Here is a 21,125-nt window from a genome sequence, read left to right as displayed (position 1 = left end):
TTTAATACATTTTTCTAACAAACATGATGAGTATCCCAACTCATAAAAATGGCAATATGTCAAAAACAGAGAAGAAATCAGAATATACACCCAATCACGTCTTAGTTCAAGCTTGACAGGAGCTATCACAAAATGAAGCAAAATTGAAGAATCAACCTTAACAAAAAAATAAAACGGACCTTAGTTAGACTTGACTCGCCGAATAGGACCTCGAGCGGACAACCTCGCCGGAAAATCGAATTAAACCAAACAATGAAACCAACAGACTATGACAGTGACTGGCGATTTGGAGCTGTTTGTGGTGCTTATTTTCAAGTGTCCATTTCCCCCCTGTTTTTATCTATCTATATTACCAAATGTTGTGTGAACTTTCTTGGAGAATCCATTGTCCTCCTCTCTATTTTTGCGTCTGTCCGTTCCTCTGTTCTTTAGTTTTTTAGCTTCGTAAAGTGTGGTCTTAAGAAGAAGGGTATGGAAGATAAAAAGGGGATGGGTGTTGGAATTGTTGGTGGCGTTGAAGAAATCTGGGGTCGCCGCTGCTTCTTTTCTTGGAGTGCCGAAGAAGATGGGTCTTTTGTGTTCTAATCATGAAGAAGAAAAAGTTCAAGGTGGGAAGTCTCTTTTTGGGGTTCTGCGGCTCTAAAAAATTAGGTTAGGGAGTGTAATGTATATTTTATATGGTAGGAAAAATGAATCTCAGCCTTTGAATTGAAAGAGTTTTAATGATTGAGATTTCATCTTTATTTCTAAAAGGGCTAATGGATCAAGCTATTTGGGCTCAGGGTAATTGGGTTGGTCCAAAATTGCTTAAGAAAATTCAAAAATGAGACTAGTTTTGGGGTTGTTCAAACTCTTTTAGCTAAAATCCCATATCTTATTCTAATAAGTATAATATATTTATAAAATATAGAAATCACTCTTAATTGAAATAAACTACTAAAATAAAACTAAATACTAAAAGTGAAACTATTTTTGTATATATTTTAATTTTATGAAGGTAGATAAACTAAAAATATCTAAATAAAATATCAATTAGCTAAATAAGAGAAAATATTTTTAGTAATTTTCAGTTTTGTGATAAAATAAAGTAAAAAAGTCAAAACTAGTTAAAATAGCAATATTAGACCTAAACTAAATATTTAAACGCTAAAAAGTGTAAATTCTCGGGGAGGATCAAAAATTACATGTCAACAGCTGCCCCTCTTTGTCTAGAAACACGAAGAGTTTTCAGACAAAGAACGACGAGACAGGTTTTTGACCCGACCCTTATTTAGATAGACCAAAAACTAAAAGAAAGTAGAGTGTGACCAAGCCTTGGTATCTGAGCTGCCTACATATCCTTGACTATAAAGGAATCAGGCCACGTGTAGTTTAGAATTAGGAAGAGTGATGGAGTATACCGAGGAGGAGAGCCAATTGAGGTGTCGTCGAGGTTCTGGTTCGTGGTCCTGTTATTACATCAAAATCAAAATGAAAAAGAACTAAGCAAGCCTATCATCTACGAGTTATAAGATTCCTATCTATAAGTCTTCTGAAACTTGATCTTGAGTCTTGGATGGTTCTTCATGCAGACCCTGATCTTAATCTTGATGCTTGTTAGCTGCAAGTACTGGTTCATTTTTCTGCAGCTTTTCGGATCAAAGCGGGACATGCAAAGTTTGTGACTTCAATCATGTCTTGAGGAGTCCACATCTTTTCTCCGCTTCTGCACTTTGACTTTACTTCTTTTTCTTTTTTTTTCTTTTATTCTAGATTGATACTTCTTCTTTTGGTTGTCTCAAACCCTGTGTCTCGAGGTATAACCTGCTCAGACACCAAAACAAACAATCAAAAGGAATTTTTCTGCCCCAGTTTTCACTAGGAAAATTTCGTGAGCTATTTGTAACCAAAACTCTATACTTCTTCATTATTGAAAGCACTAAAATCAGGATTGTATATCTTTGGGAAAAAGAGATTAGGGAGTGGAGACCCTATATTAAAAAAATGAAATCCATTAGGGATTGGGGACCCTATGGTTGGAAAATCATCAACTAGGGAATGGTGACCCTATGTTGGCATCAGGTTATGCTGGCATCAGGTTATGTTGGCATCAACTAGGGAGTGGAGACCCTGCGTTGGCATCAGGTTATGCTGGCAACTAGGGAGTTGACACCCTATGTTGGCATCAACTAGAGAGTGGTGACTCTATGTTGGCATCAACTAGGGAGTGGTGACCTTATGCTGGCATCAAGTTACGCTGTCATCAATTAGAGAGTGGAGACCCTATGTTGGCATCAACTAGGGAGTGGTGACCCTATGTTGGTATCAGGTTATGCTAACTTCAGGTTATGTTGGCATCAACTAGGGTGTGAAGACCCTATGTTGGTATCAACTAGGGAGTAGTGACCCTATGCTGGCATCAGGTTATTCTGGCGTCAAGTTATGCTAGCATCAACTAGGGAGTGGAACCCTATGTTGGAAAAGTCATCGGGTTATGCCGGCATCAACTAGGGAGTAGGACCCTATATTGGAAAAGTCATCGGGTTATGCCGGCATCAACTAAGGATGGGACCCTATGTTGAAAAATTCATCGGGTTATGCCTCCATCAACTGGTAAGTGGGGCCCTATGCTATAAAAGTCATCGGGTTATGCAAACACCAACTAGAGAGTGGGATCCTATGTTGGAAAGTCATCGGGTTATGCCGACATCAACTAAGGAGTGGGACCATATGTTGGCAAAGTAATCGGGTAATACCTGCATCAACTAGGGAGTGGGACCCTAAGTTGGAAAAGTCATTGGGTTATGCCGGTATCAACTAGGGAGTGAGACCCTATGTTGGAAAAGTTATCGGGTTATGCCAGCATCAACTAGGGAGTGGGACCCTATGTTGGAAAAGTCATCAGGTTATGTTGGCATCAACTACGGAGTGAGACCCTATGTTGGAAAAGTTATCGGGTTATGTCAGCATCAACTAGGGAGTGGAACCCTATGTTGGAAAAGTCATTGGGGTTATGCCGGCATCAACTAGGGAGTGAAATCCTATGTTGGAAAAGTCAACGGGTTATGCCGACATCAACTAGGGAGTGGGACCCTACATTGGAAAATCATCAGTTTATGCTGGCGTCAACTAGGGAGTGAGACCCTATGTTGGACAATTTATCGGGTTATGCCGGCATCAACTAGGGAGTAGGACCCTATGTTGGAAAAGTCATCGGGTTATACCGGCATCAACTAGGGAGTGGGATCCTATGTTGAAAAAGTCATCGAGTTATGCTAGCATCAACTAGGGAGTGGGAACCTATGTTGGAAAAGTCATCGGGTTATGCCGGCATCAACTAGGGTGTGGGACCCTATGTTGGAAAAGACGCATCTAGGGATTGGAGACCCTATACTACCATGATTTTGAATTTTTTTTCTTCATTTCATTTCTTCATCATTTTTTAAATTTTTTATTATTTCAGAGAATGACTAAATGCGGGAAAATTGTTTGGAGGAGACTTCCCTTTTGGGTTGTTGCTGCAAAGTTATTTCTAGCCCTTGCGCAGTTTCTTTTTGGTTGCACCTACTTCTTGCAAGGTTGCTTTGGATTGCACCTATTTCCTATTTTTCAAACAAAGAACAATTTGTCAGTTTGAAATAGTGGTTGATTTTGTGGCCTTGAGTATTTCAGTCACTTGATGTCGGCCTTTTCAACTGCAACTGGTTGTTTCCTGAATACCGATGGCATTTCTGACCCCGGAGGACCTCTGTCTTTTCCAGACTTTGCCATGACGATTGGTCGATGGGACTCAACATTTTCGACTTTATTTTGCCTCTATAGGCCCTTCCCTTCTGACTTGTTGTGTTTTTTTCTTTTTTTAAAAAAGAAAAAACTTCGAAGCATTGGGGAACTTTTGGCTCCTCAAACTTTGTCGCAACGACTAGTCGTGTGGGACTTAACCTTTTTCAACTTTATTTTGCCTTCATAGGCCTTTCATTTCTAGCTTCTTCCTTCCAACTTTAGTTTCAGAGCATTTGGGATCCTTTGGCTTCTCAAATTTTTGCCCAAACGGTTAGCCACGTGGGACTTAACCTTTTTTAACTTTATTTTGCCTTTGTGGGCATTTGACTTTGATTTCCTTTCTTTTCAGGAATTTTTTGATTTCAAAGCATCGGCCATCATGGCCAGACGAAGTCAACTCGATGCACCTGTCGAGGCTGGGTGTCTTCTTGAACATTGGCTCGTATCAAACAAAAGCCCAGTAAATCAATCTTGACATCCTTTCTTTGCCTAAGTTTTGGAATAGAGTTAGACCGAAAGGGATTCAACGAAAACAAATAATAGAATGGAGAATGAGTGTAAACAAGAAATGTCCCTTTCGGGGAAAGGAAAGAATGATTTATCTGGAGTGCTTGCGGACTTCAATGAACATGACATGCCTTTTGGACTGGATGCCTGATGCATGTAAATCGGTCGACTCTCAAAAATGCATCAAACCTTTGCCTCAAAATCGAGAAACCTTACCAGGACTCTGTTGATGCCGATAGTTGTGAGGATCCTCTTTCGATCCGGGGAGCCCTTTGCGGGTTTTTACCAGCTAACCTCTCTCATTTCTCTTCTCACCATCGCCTTATAGTGCTCTTTGTGAGTTTTCACTAACAAGACTCTCTCATTTTTCATTTCTCTGCTTACCATTGCCTTACGGTGCCCGTGAGGCTTTTCACCGATAAGATTCTCTCATTGTATTTCTCTCAACTTATTCTGTCAGATCCAAGTAATTGTATCCTCCCATTTTGAACCTCTTTGTCGATTGATCAGAAGGACTAGAACAGGGTTTTGGGGTAAAAATCATTTGGATTGAATTACAACCTTGGAACCTTTCAGGCAAACCCATCGCCGAACCATTGTAACTTCTACCCCAGTTTCAACTTTGGGGGAATTTGAATTTTTATTTTGGTGTGAATGAACCCCAGAGAGAGGTTGCACACATATCCTTTTGGAATCAAGTTGAACGTAGTTCAGGAAACTTTGTCTTTGATTTTCTTTTGTTTTTCTGTTTTGTTTTGTTTTCTCTTTATTTTTCCTCTTTTTTTTCATTTCAATTTCTTTGTCTTTTCTTCCTTTTTTTTGCATCTTTCTTTATCTTCTTTTTTTTTATTTTTTTCATTCATTTCGTTTTTCTCAATAATAACTTTCAAATTCCAAAGAGGGTAATCAAAGAATGGGAGCCGGCTTAAAGGGTTTGCAAGAGGTTGAATATTTGGACAGTGAGAAAGAAAGCTTTCTTCATCCCAACTGGAGAACATTCATGCTATATAGAGGATCCAACATAGTACCTTTTGACTGCATTTGCGCTGAGAGTTATTTCTGCGACATTTCCTTCGATGTTTCCCAAGTACAACACACTCTTTTGATAGTATTCTTGTTGCAATGTATGGACCTTTCAAATCTAGAACCAATTTTTCTTTAGCTATTCCGAGTCTTTGGTTTATTTCCTTGAACTTATCTTCATTGCATTCTGATTTTTGACTCATTATTTCGAAGTCTGGCAACGTTTTAGGATCTGTGCATGGAGTCCGCAAGCATATCATGTTATTGAAATCTGCATTTAACAGAACTAAAAAGAGAATAAAAAGTGAAATTAATAAAAGAGACATTTCTGGACAATGAAATATTAATTTCATTTGATTTTTGATTTTTTTTATTGATTTTTTTTGAATTTCAAAAGGGGTTAACATCAAAAAGTAAGACAATAAAGTAAAACATCTGAATCACACTCTGAGATAATCCGGATGCAGAAAGGATAGCAAGACTGACTACCAAGATTCCCATCTGATAGGGAACTTTCAGGCTTGCCGATCGTTTTTGGCTTTTCCTCTGTCTCGGCGATGGCTGCAATGGCCTTCAGTGCCGGATCGAATTCCTCATTGTAAGCAGGAAATGGATTGTTCGTCACATCAGGAGCCTCTTTGTCCCGAAGAACGATTCTTTTAGCTTCGATCAAATCTTCAATTGCCATTTTGAGGGTCCAACAGTCCTCTGTATTGTGTCCCACTGCTCCAGAGTGGTATTCACATCTGGCATCAGCTCGCTGCGAGAGGGACTCAAAGTTTGCCGGTTTGGGGTCACTCGCTACAGCAGACCTCGCCTGACTAGCTTTCGGAACAAGCCCGAGCGTGATTCACCAATAGGGGCGAACTGATTCCTTTTGAAAGGCTCTCTTGGGCGAGGATTGTACTAGGGAACATTTGATTGGGGATTATATGGAGCTTGGTAAGGATGGGCATTTCTGGGAGGTGGAGCTCAGTTTTTTGTATAATATTGTGGCCGCGTGCAAGATTGCACGTTCATTACCGCAACCAACAAAGCCAACCACCTGAACAGAACCTGATTAATTTGCTCACACCACAACCTTGTTAGTTTTGAGACATTTAACATATAGGAAATTGCACGTTGGGATGCAATGCACCTAACAGTAAAAACACGTTGGGATGCAATGCACCTAACAGTTAAACGCTTCTACCATGTGTTTAAACGGTTGCATGTTTTATCTCGGCCTTAACTAACTCTTTCAGTATGTACCTCTTTTCTTTTATTTCCGCCTCTCTTTAATCACTCTTGATTTTTTTCATTTCGTTTCTGTCGCTCTTTTATTTTTTGGCACTCTCTTTTCTTTTCTTTTTTGTTTTTGTCACTCTTTTATTTTTGTCACTCTTTTTTTTCTTTTTTTCACTCTTTTCTTTTCTTCTTCTTTTTTTCACTCAATTTTTCTTTCTTTTTTTTACAGTTTATTTTCACTCAATTAATTTCATGGCTTGATCGAATCCGATGGGGATTGCCTACGTATCATGACGCCGCATGAATCAGATCTTGCATAGTTCAGAAAAATTAGGAATGGAGTAAATAAGCTAACTCTTTTTTTTTTAACTTTTTATAAAACTCAAACCATGAAAGCTTTAAGATAAATGAAAAATATTTTTGATTTTTTGATTTTTTTTCTTTTGGAATTTTCGGAAAAAAATGCTTTAAAAAAAGAAAGAAAATATTTTTTTAGATTTATGATTCTAATTTATTTTTTTAAAAATTTTTAAAGAAAGACTTCTAAAAATTTCTTTTCTTTTGATTTGAACTTTGCCAATTTCAAAAGTAAAAAGATTTTTTTTCTTGAATTTTCATTTATTTTCTCTTTTTCTAAACAAGAAAGAAAATATTTCAGAATTTTGGATGTTGCCTCTTAATTTTCGAAAGAGGGGCTTTTAAGAAAATATTTTGGATTTCTTAGTTTTTTTATTATTAAAAAAGTACTTTTAAAGAAAAATAAAAATATCTTTGGACATTATTTTTTTAATTTTTTATGACATTTACGAAAGAAAGACTTTTAAAGAAGGAAGAGAATATTTTTTTTGGATTCTTTTTTTTCTTAATTTTTTTTTAATTTTTGGGAATAATACTTCAAAATAAAGGAAACCCATATTTTGGATTTTGAATTTTTGATTTTTTTCTTTTTATTTCTTTTTTCCTTATGAAAGGCTTCAGCAAGAAGGAAACTACTTTTTTGAGTTAAAGAAAAACTTCTTCTTTTTTTGAATTTTCTAAGAAAAGATTTCTAAAGAAGGAACTAAAGGAAAATATTTTTGGATTTTTTAAAATTGGGGCCGGAACCGATGATGTTTGCCTTCGTATCTCATATCCGGTGAGAATCAGACCTGCGCAGTTCGATAAGCTTTGACGGAACAAGGGAAACATGGCACTTGAAAATTTTGGGCTCATTTTGAAATGACCTTTCTTTTTCTCTCTTTTTTCAGAGTTTCGGCAGAGTTTCGGAATTTCAAATACCTATATCTCACTGTTTTTTTTATTTTCTTTCCAGATTCTAGAAGCCGGTCAACATGCAAGCTGAAACAAACTGATAAACAAGTAGCACGTAAGATGCATCAGGATGGTCTTTTTAATTTGGGTACATCTATCCTAGACGGACCCAACCCCTATGTTGTGTCCCCAAAGTCAAATGCACGTGATGCAAACAAGCGTTCCTACTAGGGATCCGGCATGAGGCTATGTTATTCTAGGTTTAAATACCTGGATGTATTGTTCTAGACCTAGCTTACCCGAGCAGACAGCTCGAGCCGGGGCGAGAGGGGGGAGGCGGGGGCAGCGTACCGGGAATACAGAAGCTTCACCAACTTTGCAACTTGTATGAACCTCGATCTAAAATTGGGATATGACTCTAACAAAAAGAAGCCACGCGAAGTGCACACTTCCCAGAAGATTTAGAAGACTCAGAGAGAAGAGGGTTTCGTAACAGTTTGTATACAATTCAATCAATATCAAAGCGGTAAAAAACGGCATTTAGCATATTAGGCTCAAACACGTAAAATATCAGATAATAAGTAAAATCCAAGTATAACAGTTATTCTAAGCTCGAATTCTGAACTCTGAACCAGAAGTTCTGGGTTCTTTTCCCCAGCAGAGTCGCTAGAGCTATCACACCTCTTTTTTTTCGAGAGGGATATAAGGGAGTTTTTCCAATTAAAGTGATATTAATCGAAATGAGATTGTTTATTTAATTTCAGAGTCGCCACTTGGGATAATTTATGGTGTCCCAAGTCACAGGTTTATTTTAAATCCCAAATCGAGGAAATTGACTCTATTTTTTGTCCGCGAACAAAGAAGATCGGGTAAGAAATTCTGTTAACCTGGGAGAAGGTGTTAGGCATTTCCAGGTTTCGTGGTTTTAGGACGGCCGCTCAACTATTAATAATTGACCTAATTATCTGATTAATTACATATTTTAAACCTATTGTGCATTTTTACCTTTATAACTGCTTTTATTTATTATTGATTTATTTATGGAACAAGACACGATTGTCGTACACTTGTTATTTTTGTACACATTGCAAACCGTGTCACATGAAGTGCACCCGCGATTTACAACATGTTTAATTTTATATTATTCGAAGTTGTGGTAGGGTCACATGAAATGCACACCCGAATTGGGGATTATGGATCATGACTACGCCATGAGAACCATACTCATAGTCACGATGATATATTAATAACGCCTAAAACAAGCTACGGGGTTCAATAGTTTAAATATTTTTCTAAAATTTATTGTTATATGAAGGTCCATATTTGCGAAATTTATTGGGCCATTTCCATACCTACAAACTAATATCGAACTTCTGTAATTGTTTTAACTACATCTAATTTCATTTAACAAACAAAAGAAGAAATCAAACCATGAATATTTAATACATTTTTCTAACAAATATGATGAGTATCCCAACTCATAAAAATGGCAATATGTCAAAAACAGAGAAGAAATCGAAAGATACACCAAATCACGTCTTAGTTCAAGCTTGACAGGAGCTATCACAAAATGAAGCAAAATTGAAGATTCAACCTTAACAAAAAAATAAAACGGACCTTAGTCAGACTTGACTTGCCGAATAGGACGTCGAGCGGACAACCTCGCCGGAAAATCGAATTAAACCAAATAATGAAACCAACAGACTTTATGACAGTGACTGACGATTTGGAGCTGCTTCGGGCTGTTTGTGGTGCTTATTTTCAAGTGTCTGTTTCTCCCCTGTTTTAATCTATCTACATTACCAAATGTTGTGTGAACTTTCTTGGAGAATCCATTGTCCTCCTCTCTGTTTTTGCGTCTGTCCGTTCCTCTATTCTTTATTTTTTTTAGCTTCTTAAAGTGTGGATTAAAACAACATTACCAAATGTTGTGTGAACTTTCTTGGAGAATCCATTGTCCTCCTCTCTATTTTTGCGTCTGTCCGTTCCTCTATTCTTTATTTTTTTTAGCTTCTTAAAGTGTGGTCTTAAGAAGAAGGGCATGGAAGATAAAAAGGGATGGGTGTTGGAATTGTTGGTGGCGTTGAAGAAATCAGGGGTCGCCATTGCTTCTGTTCTTGGAGTGCCGAAGAAGATGGATCTTTTGTGTTCTAATCATGAAGAAAAAAAAGTCCAGGGTTGGGGGGGCATCTCTTTTTGGGGTTCTGCAGCTTTAACAAATTAGGTTAGGGAGTGTAATGTGTATTTTATATGGGAGAGAAAATGAATTTCAGCATTTGGATTGAAAGAGTTTTAACGGCTGAGATTTCATCTTTATTTGTAAAAGAGCTGATGGATCAAGCTATTTGGGCTCAGGGTAATTGGGTTGGTCCAAAATTGCTTAAGAAAATTCAAAAATGAAACTAGTTTTGGGGTTGTTCAAACTCTTTTAGCTAAAATCTCATATCTTATTCTAACAAGTATAATGTATTTATAAAATATGAAATCCCTCTTAATTAAAATAAACTACTAAAATAAAACTAAATACTACAAGTGAAACTATTTTTGTATATATTTTAACGTTATGAAAGGTAGATAAACTAAAAATAACTAAATAAAATATCAATTAGTTAAATAAGAGAAAATATTTTTTGTAATTTTTAATTTTTTTGATAAAATAAAGTAAAAGAGTCAAAACTAGTTAAAATAACGATATTAGAACTAAATAAATATTTAAACGCTAAAAAGTGTAAAATCTCGGGGAAGGTAAAAAATTACATATTTACACACATCCTCAGTTGATTTTAAAATTTACACTAAAGGTGCAATTATTCAGCACGGTCTTCTTCTCAAATTACACTTAACGGTGCGTCAAGTTGGGGGCGTTAATATTACAAGAAGAAGCTCGCTTGTGCAGCGCGCCTTCACCATTAATAAAAAGAAAATCTGACAAACCCGTCTATTGGGGTGGTGCTCCATTCCACACCATTTAAGTCAAGCCTTCCAATAAAAGTTCCACCCAAGTACTCGTAGTGTTTCATCCGAAAATTGTAGCTACAAATAACGTTTTCATGAATCATGAACGCAAGAAAATTGAAAAGAAGGATATCACATTACGCCAAACCCAACACCTCATGCAGAAATAATAACCTAAGGAACTAGAATTTTTTTGGTTTTTCACCCTGTGTCCGATACCCGTATTAGAGCCCGATTATATCCGTATTTGCTCCGCGTAGGGCCCTATTCGGGGAGAAGCAGTCCCCACCAAAGATCATTCCATACCCAGGCTCGAACTCGAGACTTCTAGTTAAGGGAAGAGCAGCCCTATCCACTGCACCACATCCTTTGGTGGTCTAAGGATCTAGAATTGGGTTTCACTAATAATATGTTTGGCCAAGCTTCTTGAAGGCGAAAAATACTTTTTTTTTCCAAAATTAAAGTATTTGGTCAAGCTTTTAGAAAGAAAAAAAGTGTTTTTGAATAAAAATAGAAGTAGTTTTGGAGAAGCAGAAAAAAATAGTGTTTCTCCATAAACACTTTTTTTAAAAGTACTTTTGAGAAAAATACACACAAAAGCACTTTTTAAAAACTTGACCAAATACTAATTGCTGGTTAGAAATATTTTTTTAGATTAATTAGTCAAACACAAACTGCATCTCATCTAAAATACTTTTGAGAAATGCAATTTTCAAAATAAGCTGATTTTAGAATCTTAGCCAAACATGTTGTAAGAAAATTAAGTACCATTAATTGTGGAAACAAATTTCTTGGTATTGATGAGTCTTAACTTCATCACCATTATCAAATGCACCATCCTCACAATTGTTGAATGATTGCAGATTTTTAATCGGAGCCATACATATCCTCCCATGCACTACATCCACCGCGAGGGAAATATAGTAACACATATTCTAGAACACAATATTTGACTCGAAAACGGAATTAGAATGGTATCGAAGGAAGAAAAAAAATGTTTATTCGTGCCTCCTTTTTCCCCCATTTAAAACTACTTAGCTATAAGGAGGAAGCTAGATTTGGTGCTTACAAGAAACAGATAAGTTGGCAATAGCCACACCAAGAACAATTTTCTAAGGGAAGTTTGACCTTGTTTGAATATATATATATATATATATATATATATATATATATACACGATTAACCATGATTTTGGTTTGGATATAGTATTTATTATGGAACAATTGTTTATTCAATTTTAATAAAATTTGAAATGGATCATATATTAGACTGTGTTCTTTGCTTATATAGTAGATGATTTAGTGTATAGAGTTTAGCTTATACACAGACGATTATATCATCCGTTCTTATAAGTATAATGTTTGAGTTCACAATCTAATGATGGAATTGGACAAACCGTCAGGAATTATTGTACCACAAGATTAAATATAATTTATCTTGATTATGAGAATGGTTTAATTTCAACTTCATGTGCTAGTACTTTTTGTATGTATTGAACGGACCAAGTAAAGATGGGTATTTTATACCGACTTAATAAAATAAATTCTCTAGCCATTAAATATACTTATACTCTTAATCTTGATGTAATTGTTATTAGTTGTGTATATTATTATTGTTTTGATTTATTAAAAGGCGAGATTCTTTTGTTGGTCAATATGCCTGGTAAATTAGATAATAATAATAATAATAATAATGTACATTGACGAAATACTAGTTAGTTGATGAAATTCATGTCTCGGTTTAGAGATTGATGATACACCTTTATGAAAGCTTATAAGTTTTCATGTCTAGGCCGGCAAATTTTTTATCCGACACATAAAATAAGTTAAGCGAAAATCTAAAGAAAATAATCAATAATTAAATTGTCAGTAATTAATTTAATTGATTAGTATCTTAATCTTAATATGGGGAGTTAAATAAGATTCAATGGATAAATTTCGAAATTGAAAGTAGTGCTATTACGATTTTTTTAATGGAATAATTTGTAATTTATTATGGTGGATATTAATTTTGAAAATTAGAAATTAATTCCATAATTGGTAGCCTTGTTAATTAAATTTTGTGGTCTTTGTTGTGCCTAAATATTAAATAATGGGAAATAAAGGAATCTTTTTCCTGGTGGAAAAGAAATGTTTTGGAAAAGGGTTTTAGCCCTTAAAACATGTGGTATAAATACATAAGGTTTCCACCTAAAGGAAGAAGAAGAAGGTGGCCAAAAATTTCAGCCAAGTTTTCCTAGAAATTTCGCCCACATAAAATTACTATTTCTAGATATTGTTTGAGTAACACGGTAGAAGACCGTGGAACGTTCTGAGATCATGATTGTGATTGTGCGGGTGATGGAGATTCCATTGAGACGTTGTGGAACTGAAGGTTCGCGTGACTGAAAAAGTTATTTTCACGCTTCAAGAGATAACCCAAAAAACTCCGATATACTAGTTGTCTAGATTACATGTGATTTTAATGTTGGAATTGCTTCCGCTGCTTATAATAATCCATCAAACCTAACATAACAAGATTAGGAACTTGTACTCTAAAACTTGCATTAACACAAAATGAATTTCAATATGTGTCACATTAGACTTGAACCACCTTCAAATTCTCATGTCTAAGCCATCAAACTAATCCATTGGCTCACAACTGAAAGTGTATATGTCCACTAGCTCCCTTTCTTATTGAAAATATACTGTGCAGGACTGATAAGTAGGTTTTAGCAAAGCAGTAAGGTTAGTTATCATCAGAAAGATCTTCTTAATCCATTAACCAATTACTAGAACGAATTTTCACCAGAAATCTCCACAGGAACATACCCCATCCCTGAAATGGTGAAATCTTTTGGCGTCTCTAACTATAATTCCTCGCTCTAGGAACTTTGAAGCTAGCTTGCTGAAAGCATGGCAATCACTACAGACGCGAAGATTTTTTGTGATTCGGATGGGGTTTCGATCAGTACTAGCAAGTAAACCATATGCAATAGCTAGTCTTTCACTGTGTCCTTTAAGCAACTTGACCTTTTCTTTCTCCTCCACATTTTGCAAAACACACTTGGTTTGAGCCACATAACCTGCTTCTTTCTCCAATTTCTCGGTTAGATGGGCTAATTTTTCATAAATCCTATCACACTCCGGGTGCGACTTGTCTTGGGCAACAAAGGCATGAACCTTATCTCCTACCTCTATCCAACTACATGCTGGATCTTTCTTCAGCCCTTTTCCTTTCATTGTTACTCTGACGTCTTCCACATCGTCCCATCTATCTATTGCAGCATACACATTAGATACAAGAATGTAATTTCCTGGATTCTTCGGTTCAAGTTCAAGAAGCTTCTTTGCTGCAATTTCTCCTAACTTTTTATTGGAGTATACCCGACAAGCACCAAGGAGAGCACACCAGACAGCTGGTATATCCTCCAAGTTCATTGTTTTAACAATTTGAAAGGCCTCTTCTAAGTAATTTGCACGGCCAAGCAAATCAACTAAACACGCATAGTGTTCTGGCCAAGGCTCCAAAGCATACTTGCTTTGCATTATTTTGAACATCCTTTTGCCATCTTCTACTAGTGCTGCATGGCTACACGCACGAAGAACAGCCAAGAACGTTATGTGATCTGGCTGAATATTTTCCTTCTCCATCATCGTGAATATATCAATGGCTTCCCTACCACATCCATGTAATCCACAAGCATTTATCATGCTTGTCCAACAAACCGGATCTTTGTTCTTTAAATGATTAAACACCTTATATGAGTTCTCCAGAGTCCCACAGCAGGCATACATATCTATTAGAGAGCTTCTAATGGAATCATGCATAAGGAGGCCTTTTCTAACTAAAAATCCATGAATCTCTGTTCCTTTCCTTAAGGAAGCCAAATCAGCAGCAGCAGTGAGCATGCTTAGGACTGCAATGGAATCTGCCTCAATTTCCAATTCATTCATATAGAGCCCGAGCTCAAGAGCCTCATTGGCAAGTCCATTACGAACATAACTACACATTATGCTTGTAAAGGACACGACATCTTTAACTTCACTCAACCTAAAAATACTATTTGCATAGTCCACATTCCCACAATCTCCATAAACACTCACAAGAGTTTTTTGTATAACAGGATCATATAGCCCTCTTTTAATCACGTAACAGTGAATTTCTTTTGCAAGTAAGTTGCACCTCAACTCAGTACAAGCAAGGAGGACACTTCCAATCATCAGGGCATCATCAATATTGCTTCCTTCTGTCTGTACCTCGCGAAATGATTGCACGGCCTTCCAAGGAAAATTATTCTGAGCATAAGCGGCAATAATTGTTGTCCAAGAGACATTATCTCTATGCAGCATCCTATCAAAGACAGAGTCCATGTAATCTAACTTGCCACACTTGGCATACATATCTACAAGAGTATTGCCAACCTGCAAATCACTATCCAAACAATTTCGCAGTGAAAAGGCATGAATTTCCATCCCATTTAACAAATTTCCCTGTCTTCCAGATGCAACAAGCATACTCACAAGTGAGACGTGGTCAGGTTTGTGACCTGCATTCTTCATCTCATGAAACAAACTAATTGCTTCATCGTAAAGTCCATTCTGTACATATCCTGATATCATGGAATTCCAAGAAATGTTGTCCTTTTCTTGCATATGGAAGAATATTTTAGCAGCTTCATCTAATCTATTGTTTTTTATGTACATCATTAGCAAAGCATTCACAACGTATGTATCAAGAGAATAACCGAATTTCAGAACAGCAGCGTGAATCTCTACCCCAAGTTTTCCAAATTTTGTCTCCTCGCATGCTTGAAGAGCACCAACAAAAGTATATGTGGTGGGTTCGACACTGGCATTCAGCATTTCTACAGAGAGACTTAAAGCTTCCTGATTCATCCCATTCATAACGTAAGCGGAAATCATAGAATTCCACGACACAGTATCCTCACTTTCGCACATTCCATTGAACAAGAATGTTGCTGCCCTGATATCATCGCACTTGGTGTACATGGTCACTAGTGAGTTCAGCACGAACACATTCGAAATAAGACCAAGTTTTATTGCAAGACCATGTATTTCCCTTCCACAGTACAAAAATTCGAGCTGACTAATTGCTTTAATTGTACTAGAAATAGAATGGGCATCTAACGAAACACCCAAGAAACGCATATCCTTGTACAACTCAAGTGCTCTAAAAGGTACCCCATTTACAACACAAGCACCAATCATGGCATTCCAAGTGAAAATGGACCTTTCAGTCATTCTATCAAACACCTTCTCGGCGTCTCCAATTGACCCACATTTCCCATACATGAAGACAATTTTGGTGTTCAAGAATACCGAATCAGCACGTAATACATCCAATTTGAGAACATGGGCATGAATTTGTTGGCCATGTAATAAGGTTTTTTCCGACGCACAAATCTCGAATAGCAGTGAGTAAGCTTCGTATAAACATTTTTGGGATGTGTTTTCATGAGCAATTAAATTAGAGAGAGTAAAAAATGAATCCTTGAAGTTGCCCTGCCGGTAAATTTGTTTGAGAGAAGAGATTATGGCGGGTTTTTGAGACACGCGGGAGATTTTGAATGCTGGAGCTTTCTGATTATTCGTTGCTAAGGGGTGTGATGAGGAAAACAAAGACATGTTTTGGATCATCCCACTGGCAGCCATATCTTTTGCCACGCCCTGTTGCATGGAAATTTCCAATAATCAAATATGAAATAAATACTTACTAAATGGTAGTGTACCTAAAAGTTCAATTTATTATCCCTTCGCGACTAGCTTCTTATGCCGTTAAATGTTTTGGAGTGTAGCACGCTACACTGATGCCAGCCTTAGCCGACAAGCCCGAGTAATCTCTGAAATTTCATCGTAATGAGGATAGATCATTGCAATTGTTGGTCTTCAACGAGGAATTCCTAGTAAATGCGAGTCATCAGCTCGCATTGACTTCGTTCCAACCCTTTGTACATATCGCTCGTTGCTCTTATCAATTGAATGATCCGGTGTATTGTTCGGATCGCGGCGATGTGGCAAATAACTGCCCGCGACGTCATGAGAAGTCCATTGAACCTTATCATTTGGAGGAAGGAGAAGTCGTAATAAGTTTCCGTAGGTGAACCTGCAGAAGGATCATTTTCGAAATCTGCAAAGCAAAACAACCTGCAAACTTGTTTAAACACTAGGAAGCGGTGTGGCAGGGGGGCTTCTGTCTTCCTCTGTGCAGCTCCCTCCTATCCATGTTGCACGCTCACGTATGTGCTGGGTGATTAACCTATCCCATCGCGAAAAGCACATAATACTAAATAGAAAGCGTACCTCTCGCGCCCTGTCTGTGGTGCGCACGAGAGGACTTCTGCTTCTTTTGAAACATCAATGACTCTCGACAACAGATATATTAGCTCTCTTATCGATGAATAACGTAACAAAATGTGATACATAGTGTAAATTGCAGAATCCCATGAACCATCGAATCTTTAAATGTGAATTGCGCCCAAAGCCATTAGGTCGAGGCATGTCTACCTTGGTGTCACGCATCATGCCGCCCCTACACACGGCATCTAGACTTATAGTTGTGGTAGTATCATGGGATGGATACTGGCCTCTGGTGCGCCTCAAGCGTGCGATTAGCCTAAATGTGATTCCATCACAACGCGCGTCACGACAAGTGGTGATTGAAACTCAACTCTCGTATTGGCGTGACTCCAACCAATGGAATGTTTGAATTCCCTAATCCTTCTTGCGCTTAGGCAATCCTACCGCGATCCCAGGCCAGACGGCATTACCCGTTGAGTTTAATCATATCAATAAGTGGAGAAAAAAAGCTTACAAGGATTTCTATGGTAAGGGAGAGTGAATTGGGAATAGCCCGGCCTTAGAATCGAGTGGCTTCGTCGTCCGAATTGCAATTAGGAAATGTCCTCAACGACGGACGGGGTAGAGGCAGAAGCGTATGATGTTTTATACTTCAATACCACATAAGAGGGGAGGGGGGTTTGTGTGGTGATCAATTTTTTGCTTAAGCTATTTATGGAAGGACCTGGTTCTTCTAAGTATTTCTTAACCTACTATTGTAGAAATAGTAAATACGGAAAGTAAAGAACACAAGTATTTTACGTGGAAATACCTAGCTCAAAAGGTGAAAAAATCACGACCTACTTTCCAGTAGGATTTTCTCAAACTCTCCTCTGAAAATCACTGAGCCAAAAACTACATTTACAAAAAAACTCTTTTGTAAACATAGGACTAACTCTGATCCCGTTGTAGCACACAACCTCAAATGTTGCGACAACTTCAAGTTAACTCTAACTTAAAAACTCGTGAGTACCTAATACAATTGCTTCTAGATAAAGGTAAAAGGTACAATATAAAACCACCTACTACAATTGAACTAGAATAAAAGACAGACACTTGGAACTGGTTCTTCTATCTGGTTCAATTAGCTTCAGGTTTTCACGCTTGAATCACACACAAATTGATTGCAAAATTGCCTTGCTATTTTGCTCTCAATTCACGTTTAACTTTTGCTTATGTGCTTTACCTGTAAAAGAAAACAACACTGATATTTATAGAGTTAGTAAATAAAGATTGACTAGAATTTTGATGCTACTCTTCCTTGGTGGAAGAGTTCTAGTTGATCTCAACCTCTAACTCATTCCCTTTCTCAAACTGTGTTCTCTTTGAGTACGGAATCCTTCTCCTTATCCAATATGAAACTTTTTCGATCAGGATAAAGAGATATTGCTTCTGGCAAGTTAGGTTTATCTTCTTCACATGCATCTCACATGCTTAAGTCTATCTGCATCTGTGCTCCACTAGGATGTACCTGGTTCATGTCTGAGTTCCTTTGTCAGTCTTCAAAACTAACCTTTAATTGGGATAACAAATTCCCTCTTTTTAATAATGACAAACTCTGTGCTTTTCATACACTTAGGCCCTGCCATAACTCAGCTCAACATCAATGCAATGTTAGAATTTTTTCTCACTTATCATCTAGGACCAGGTTCATTAGGTTATAAATATCACTATTCAGAATATAAAGCACTATATCTTTTCCCCCTTTTGGCATCATCGTAAAGTTGAATAAACACAGTGTGATTCCCAGATTTTAAAAATTACTCATGGCCACTGGGGCAACTGCAAATGCATTCATGGATTAATCATCAGTAATCAACTACACATTCAAACTATCAAGGAAAGAGAAATAGTTAACAAGAACAAAATCAGCAACTTCATTGATAGAGAATACGATTCTTCCACAATCCACAAAAAGAAACAAAAACAGTTAAAACATGAGCAACAAAAAAAGAAAAATCCCTAATCTTGGTCACTGAAAGTTCTAGGCCAGGTTTAGGAAATTAAGGCTCGGAAGAACTAGAGGGTTGAGTTTTGGCTTGGAGAAGGTGCAACATGTCATGAAGAATTCCATCATTCTTCTCCTTTTCCTTTGTGAGCTCAGTTCTGAGAGCATCTCTCTCAGATTATACCTCTGCCAAATGAGTCTTCAGCCTTGCTATCTCAGCATCCTTTTCCCCACTCTTCTGCAATAGAGTTATGACCTTGCTATTGATAGGTGTCTTTCTAGATGAACCAAGTTCATTGGGAATGGCAGTGACCTCATAATCACAAGCAATCAGAGTATTGATTCCAAAACGGTCTTTGCTTATGGCCATCTCCCACTTCTTCAGTGGCACCTTACAATGGGCAAGGACAGCAATGACAATGAAACCATAAGGAGAGGCATGGGCCTTGGAGCCATTGATAACTCGATCAAGTATCTTGATCATAAACCTAGGCCAGTTGATCTGCCGCCCACTTTCCAGACACTCCATCAAAACCAAATCCATGTAGTTGGCAATGTGCCTTCTTTCCTGCCTAGGCAACAAACGCTTGCTGCTGAATTCAAACAGGACTTTGTAGGATGGCTTCATTTCACTCTTATACACAACCTTGGCCTTATTCACTTCTGTGCTATCACAAAACTTCATAGTAATGGCTAGAGCAGTAGGAAGGGAGTCCAGACTTGGCCATTTTTGCCTAGTGTAGTCATCATAACCTTCAGAAGGAATACCAAGGATTTTACCTAGCTCTTTTGCATCAAAAGACACTTGAACCCCATTCACATGGCTGGTGACTCTTCTATCCTTAACCTCTGCATTGGCCATGAACTCAATTATCTCACTTCTAGCCAGCTTGCCATCCAACTGAAGGACCATGTCCTTCCACCCCTGAACCTCTAGCACATCAACCAATAGAACCATCCCTAGTTCCTCCAAGTCCTTCAACAGTCTACCCTTTAAGATGGTTCGTTTGCCAAACTTGGCCAGCTTATCTTGTTCATTATCGGATTCATCCTCTTCTTCACCACTCCAATCTTCCTCCTTAGTAATCTTAACTTTCTTGGCTTTGATGGTAGACCTTGTACTTTTAGCCAAAGTAGAAGGTTCAGTAGACTTGGATTCAGATGAAGACTTCTTAGAGGAAGTCTTGGTCTTCTTGGGCTTAGGGGTCTAAACCTCCACCTCCACAGTCATATGTTCACCCTGATGGACCGGGTCTATCTTATCCACATCAATAGCCTCAACAGGCTCTGCCACCTTTGCTTTCCTTTGTCCATTCTTTTCTTTTTACTTTCTTCCATAGCTCTTTGCAACTCCTCCTCACTCTGCTTAACTTACTTTTTGTGTCCCTTCTTTTTGGTAAAGGAATATCAGTAGTTGTCGAAGAAGCAACCTTCCTTTTCTTTTGTGGTTCTTGCAGTGCTAAGAGCTTTTGGTGTTGGAGTTATCCTTTTCTTGGGGTTATAGCTGGCACCAACCTTCTTCAGAAGATCTGTTAGGGTCTCCTCAACAGATGAACCAAGTTCATCTATATGTGCACTGAGATTTACCAGCCCTTCAGCAGCTTTCCTTGAACCACTTCCCCCCGTTTTCTTACTACTTTCTACCACCCTTTCTGGCTCAGCTCCACATATGGCCATTCTAAGAATTTCAGAGGTGGGTGAAGAAACAACCACTTCTTTCCCTTTTCCCCTCACATTACTGCTCACACCCTCACTCTCCTTTTCTTTTTCTCTTTTATTTTTACCTCATCTCCTTCTTGACTCAGACTTTTCGACATCTACAACAGACCCAACCAGAAAAAATCTATATTTCAAGTTTTCAGCTAGATCAGAATTTACCTCAGTAGAGTTATTTTGCACAGAAGTTACCTGCTCAGAATTAGAAGACCCAGTTCCTTCCCCCTCACTCGCAGACTTGAAAGAATCATTAGAATTTTGGGAATCTTGGGCTTGACTAGCCTTAAATTATGCGTTTAATTTCTTGGAAAGCGCACCTATAGCCAAAAAATTTCGAGCAAACATCTTTACTCTCTTTCTCCTAGGTTGAGAGGTTGTGCTGGATTGAGGAGTAGTGG

At 37.7% G+C, this 21,125-nt stretch overlaps 1 protein-coding gene and 1 pseudogene across 1 annotated transcript; one reads left to right on the top strand and one right to left on the bottom strand.

Annotated features, from left to right (window-relative positions):
- Positions 1 to 13,156: 13,156 nt before the first annotated feature.
- LOC104246347 (pentatricopeptide repeat-containing protein At3g63370, chloroplastic) lies at positions 13,157 to 16,382 on the bottom strand. Its single transcript, XM_009802155.1, has one exon. The coding sequence runs from the start codon at positions 16,377 to 16,379 to the stop codon at positions 13,509 to 13,511; it is 2,871 nt and encodes a 956-aa protein (XP_009800457.1). The 5' UTR covers positions 16,380 to 16,382; the 3' UTR covers positions 13,157 to 13,508.
- A 704-nt stretch (positions 16,383 to 17,086) lies between these two features.
- LOC138878855 (5.8S ribosomal RNA) lies at positions 17,087 to 17,241 on the top strand (annotated as a pseudogene).
- The last annotated feature ends 3,884 nt before the right edge of the window (positions 17,242 to 21,125 follow it).

The sequence above is a fragment of the Nicotiana sylvestris genome, chromosome 9, assembly GCF_000393655.2.
Source record: "Nicotiana sylvestris chromosome 9, ASM39365v2, whole genome shotgun sequence".
Taxonomy (NCBI): domain Eukaryota; kingdom Viridiplantae; phylum Streptophyta; class Magnoliopsida; order Solanales; family Solanaceae; genus Nicotiana; species Nicotiana sylvestris.
Note: the sequence above shows the minus strand (reverse complement) of the source record. Positions and strands in the feature narration are given on the sequence as shown.

What these genes read in the sequence shown, in the direction of transcription:
- LOC104246347 (XM_009802155.1), bottom strand. Translation starts at nt 16,379, where the DNA reads ATGGCTGCCAGTGGGATGATCCAAAACATGTCTTTGTTTTCCTCATCA.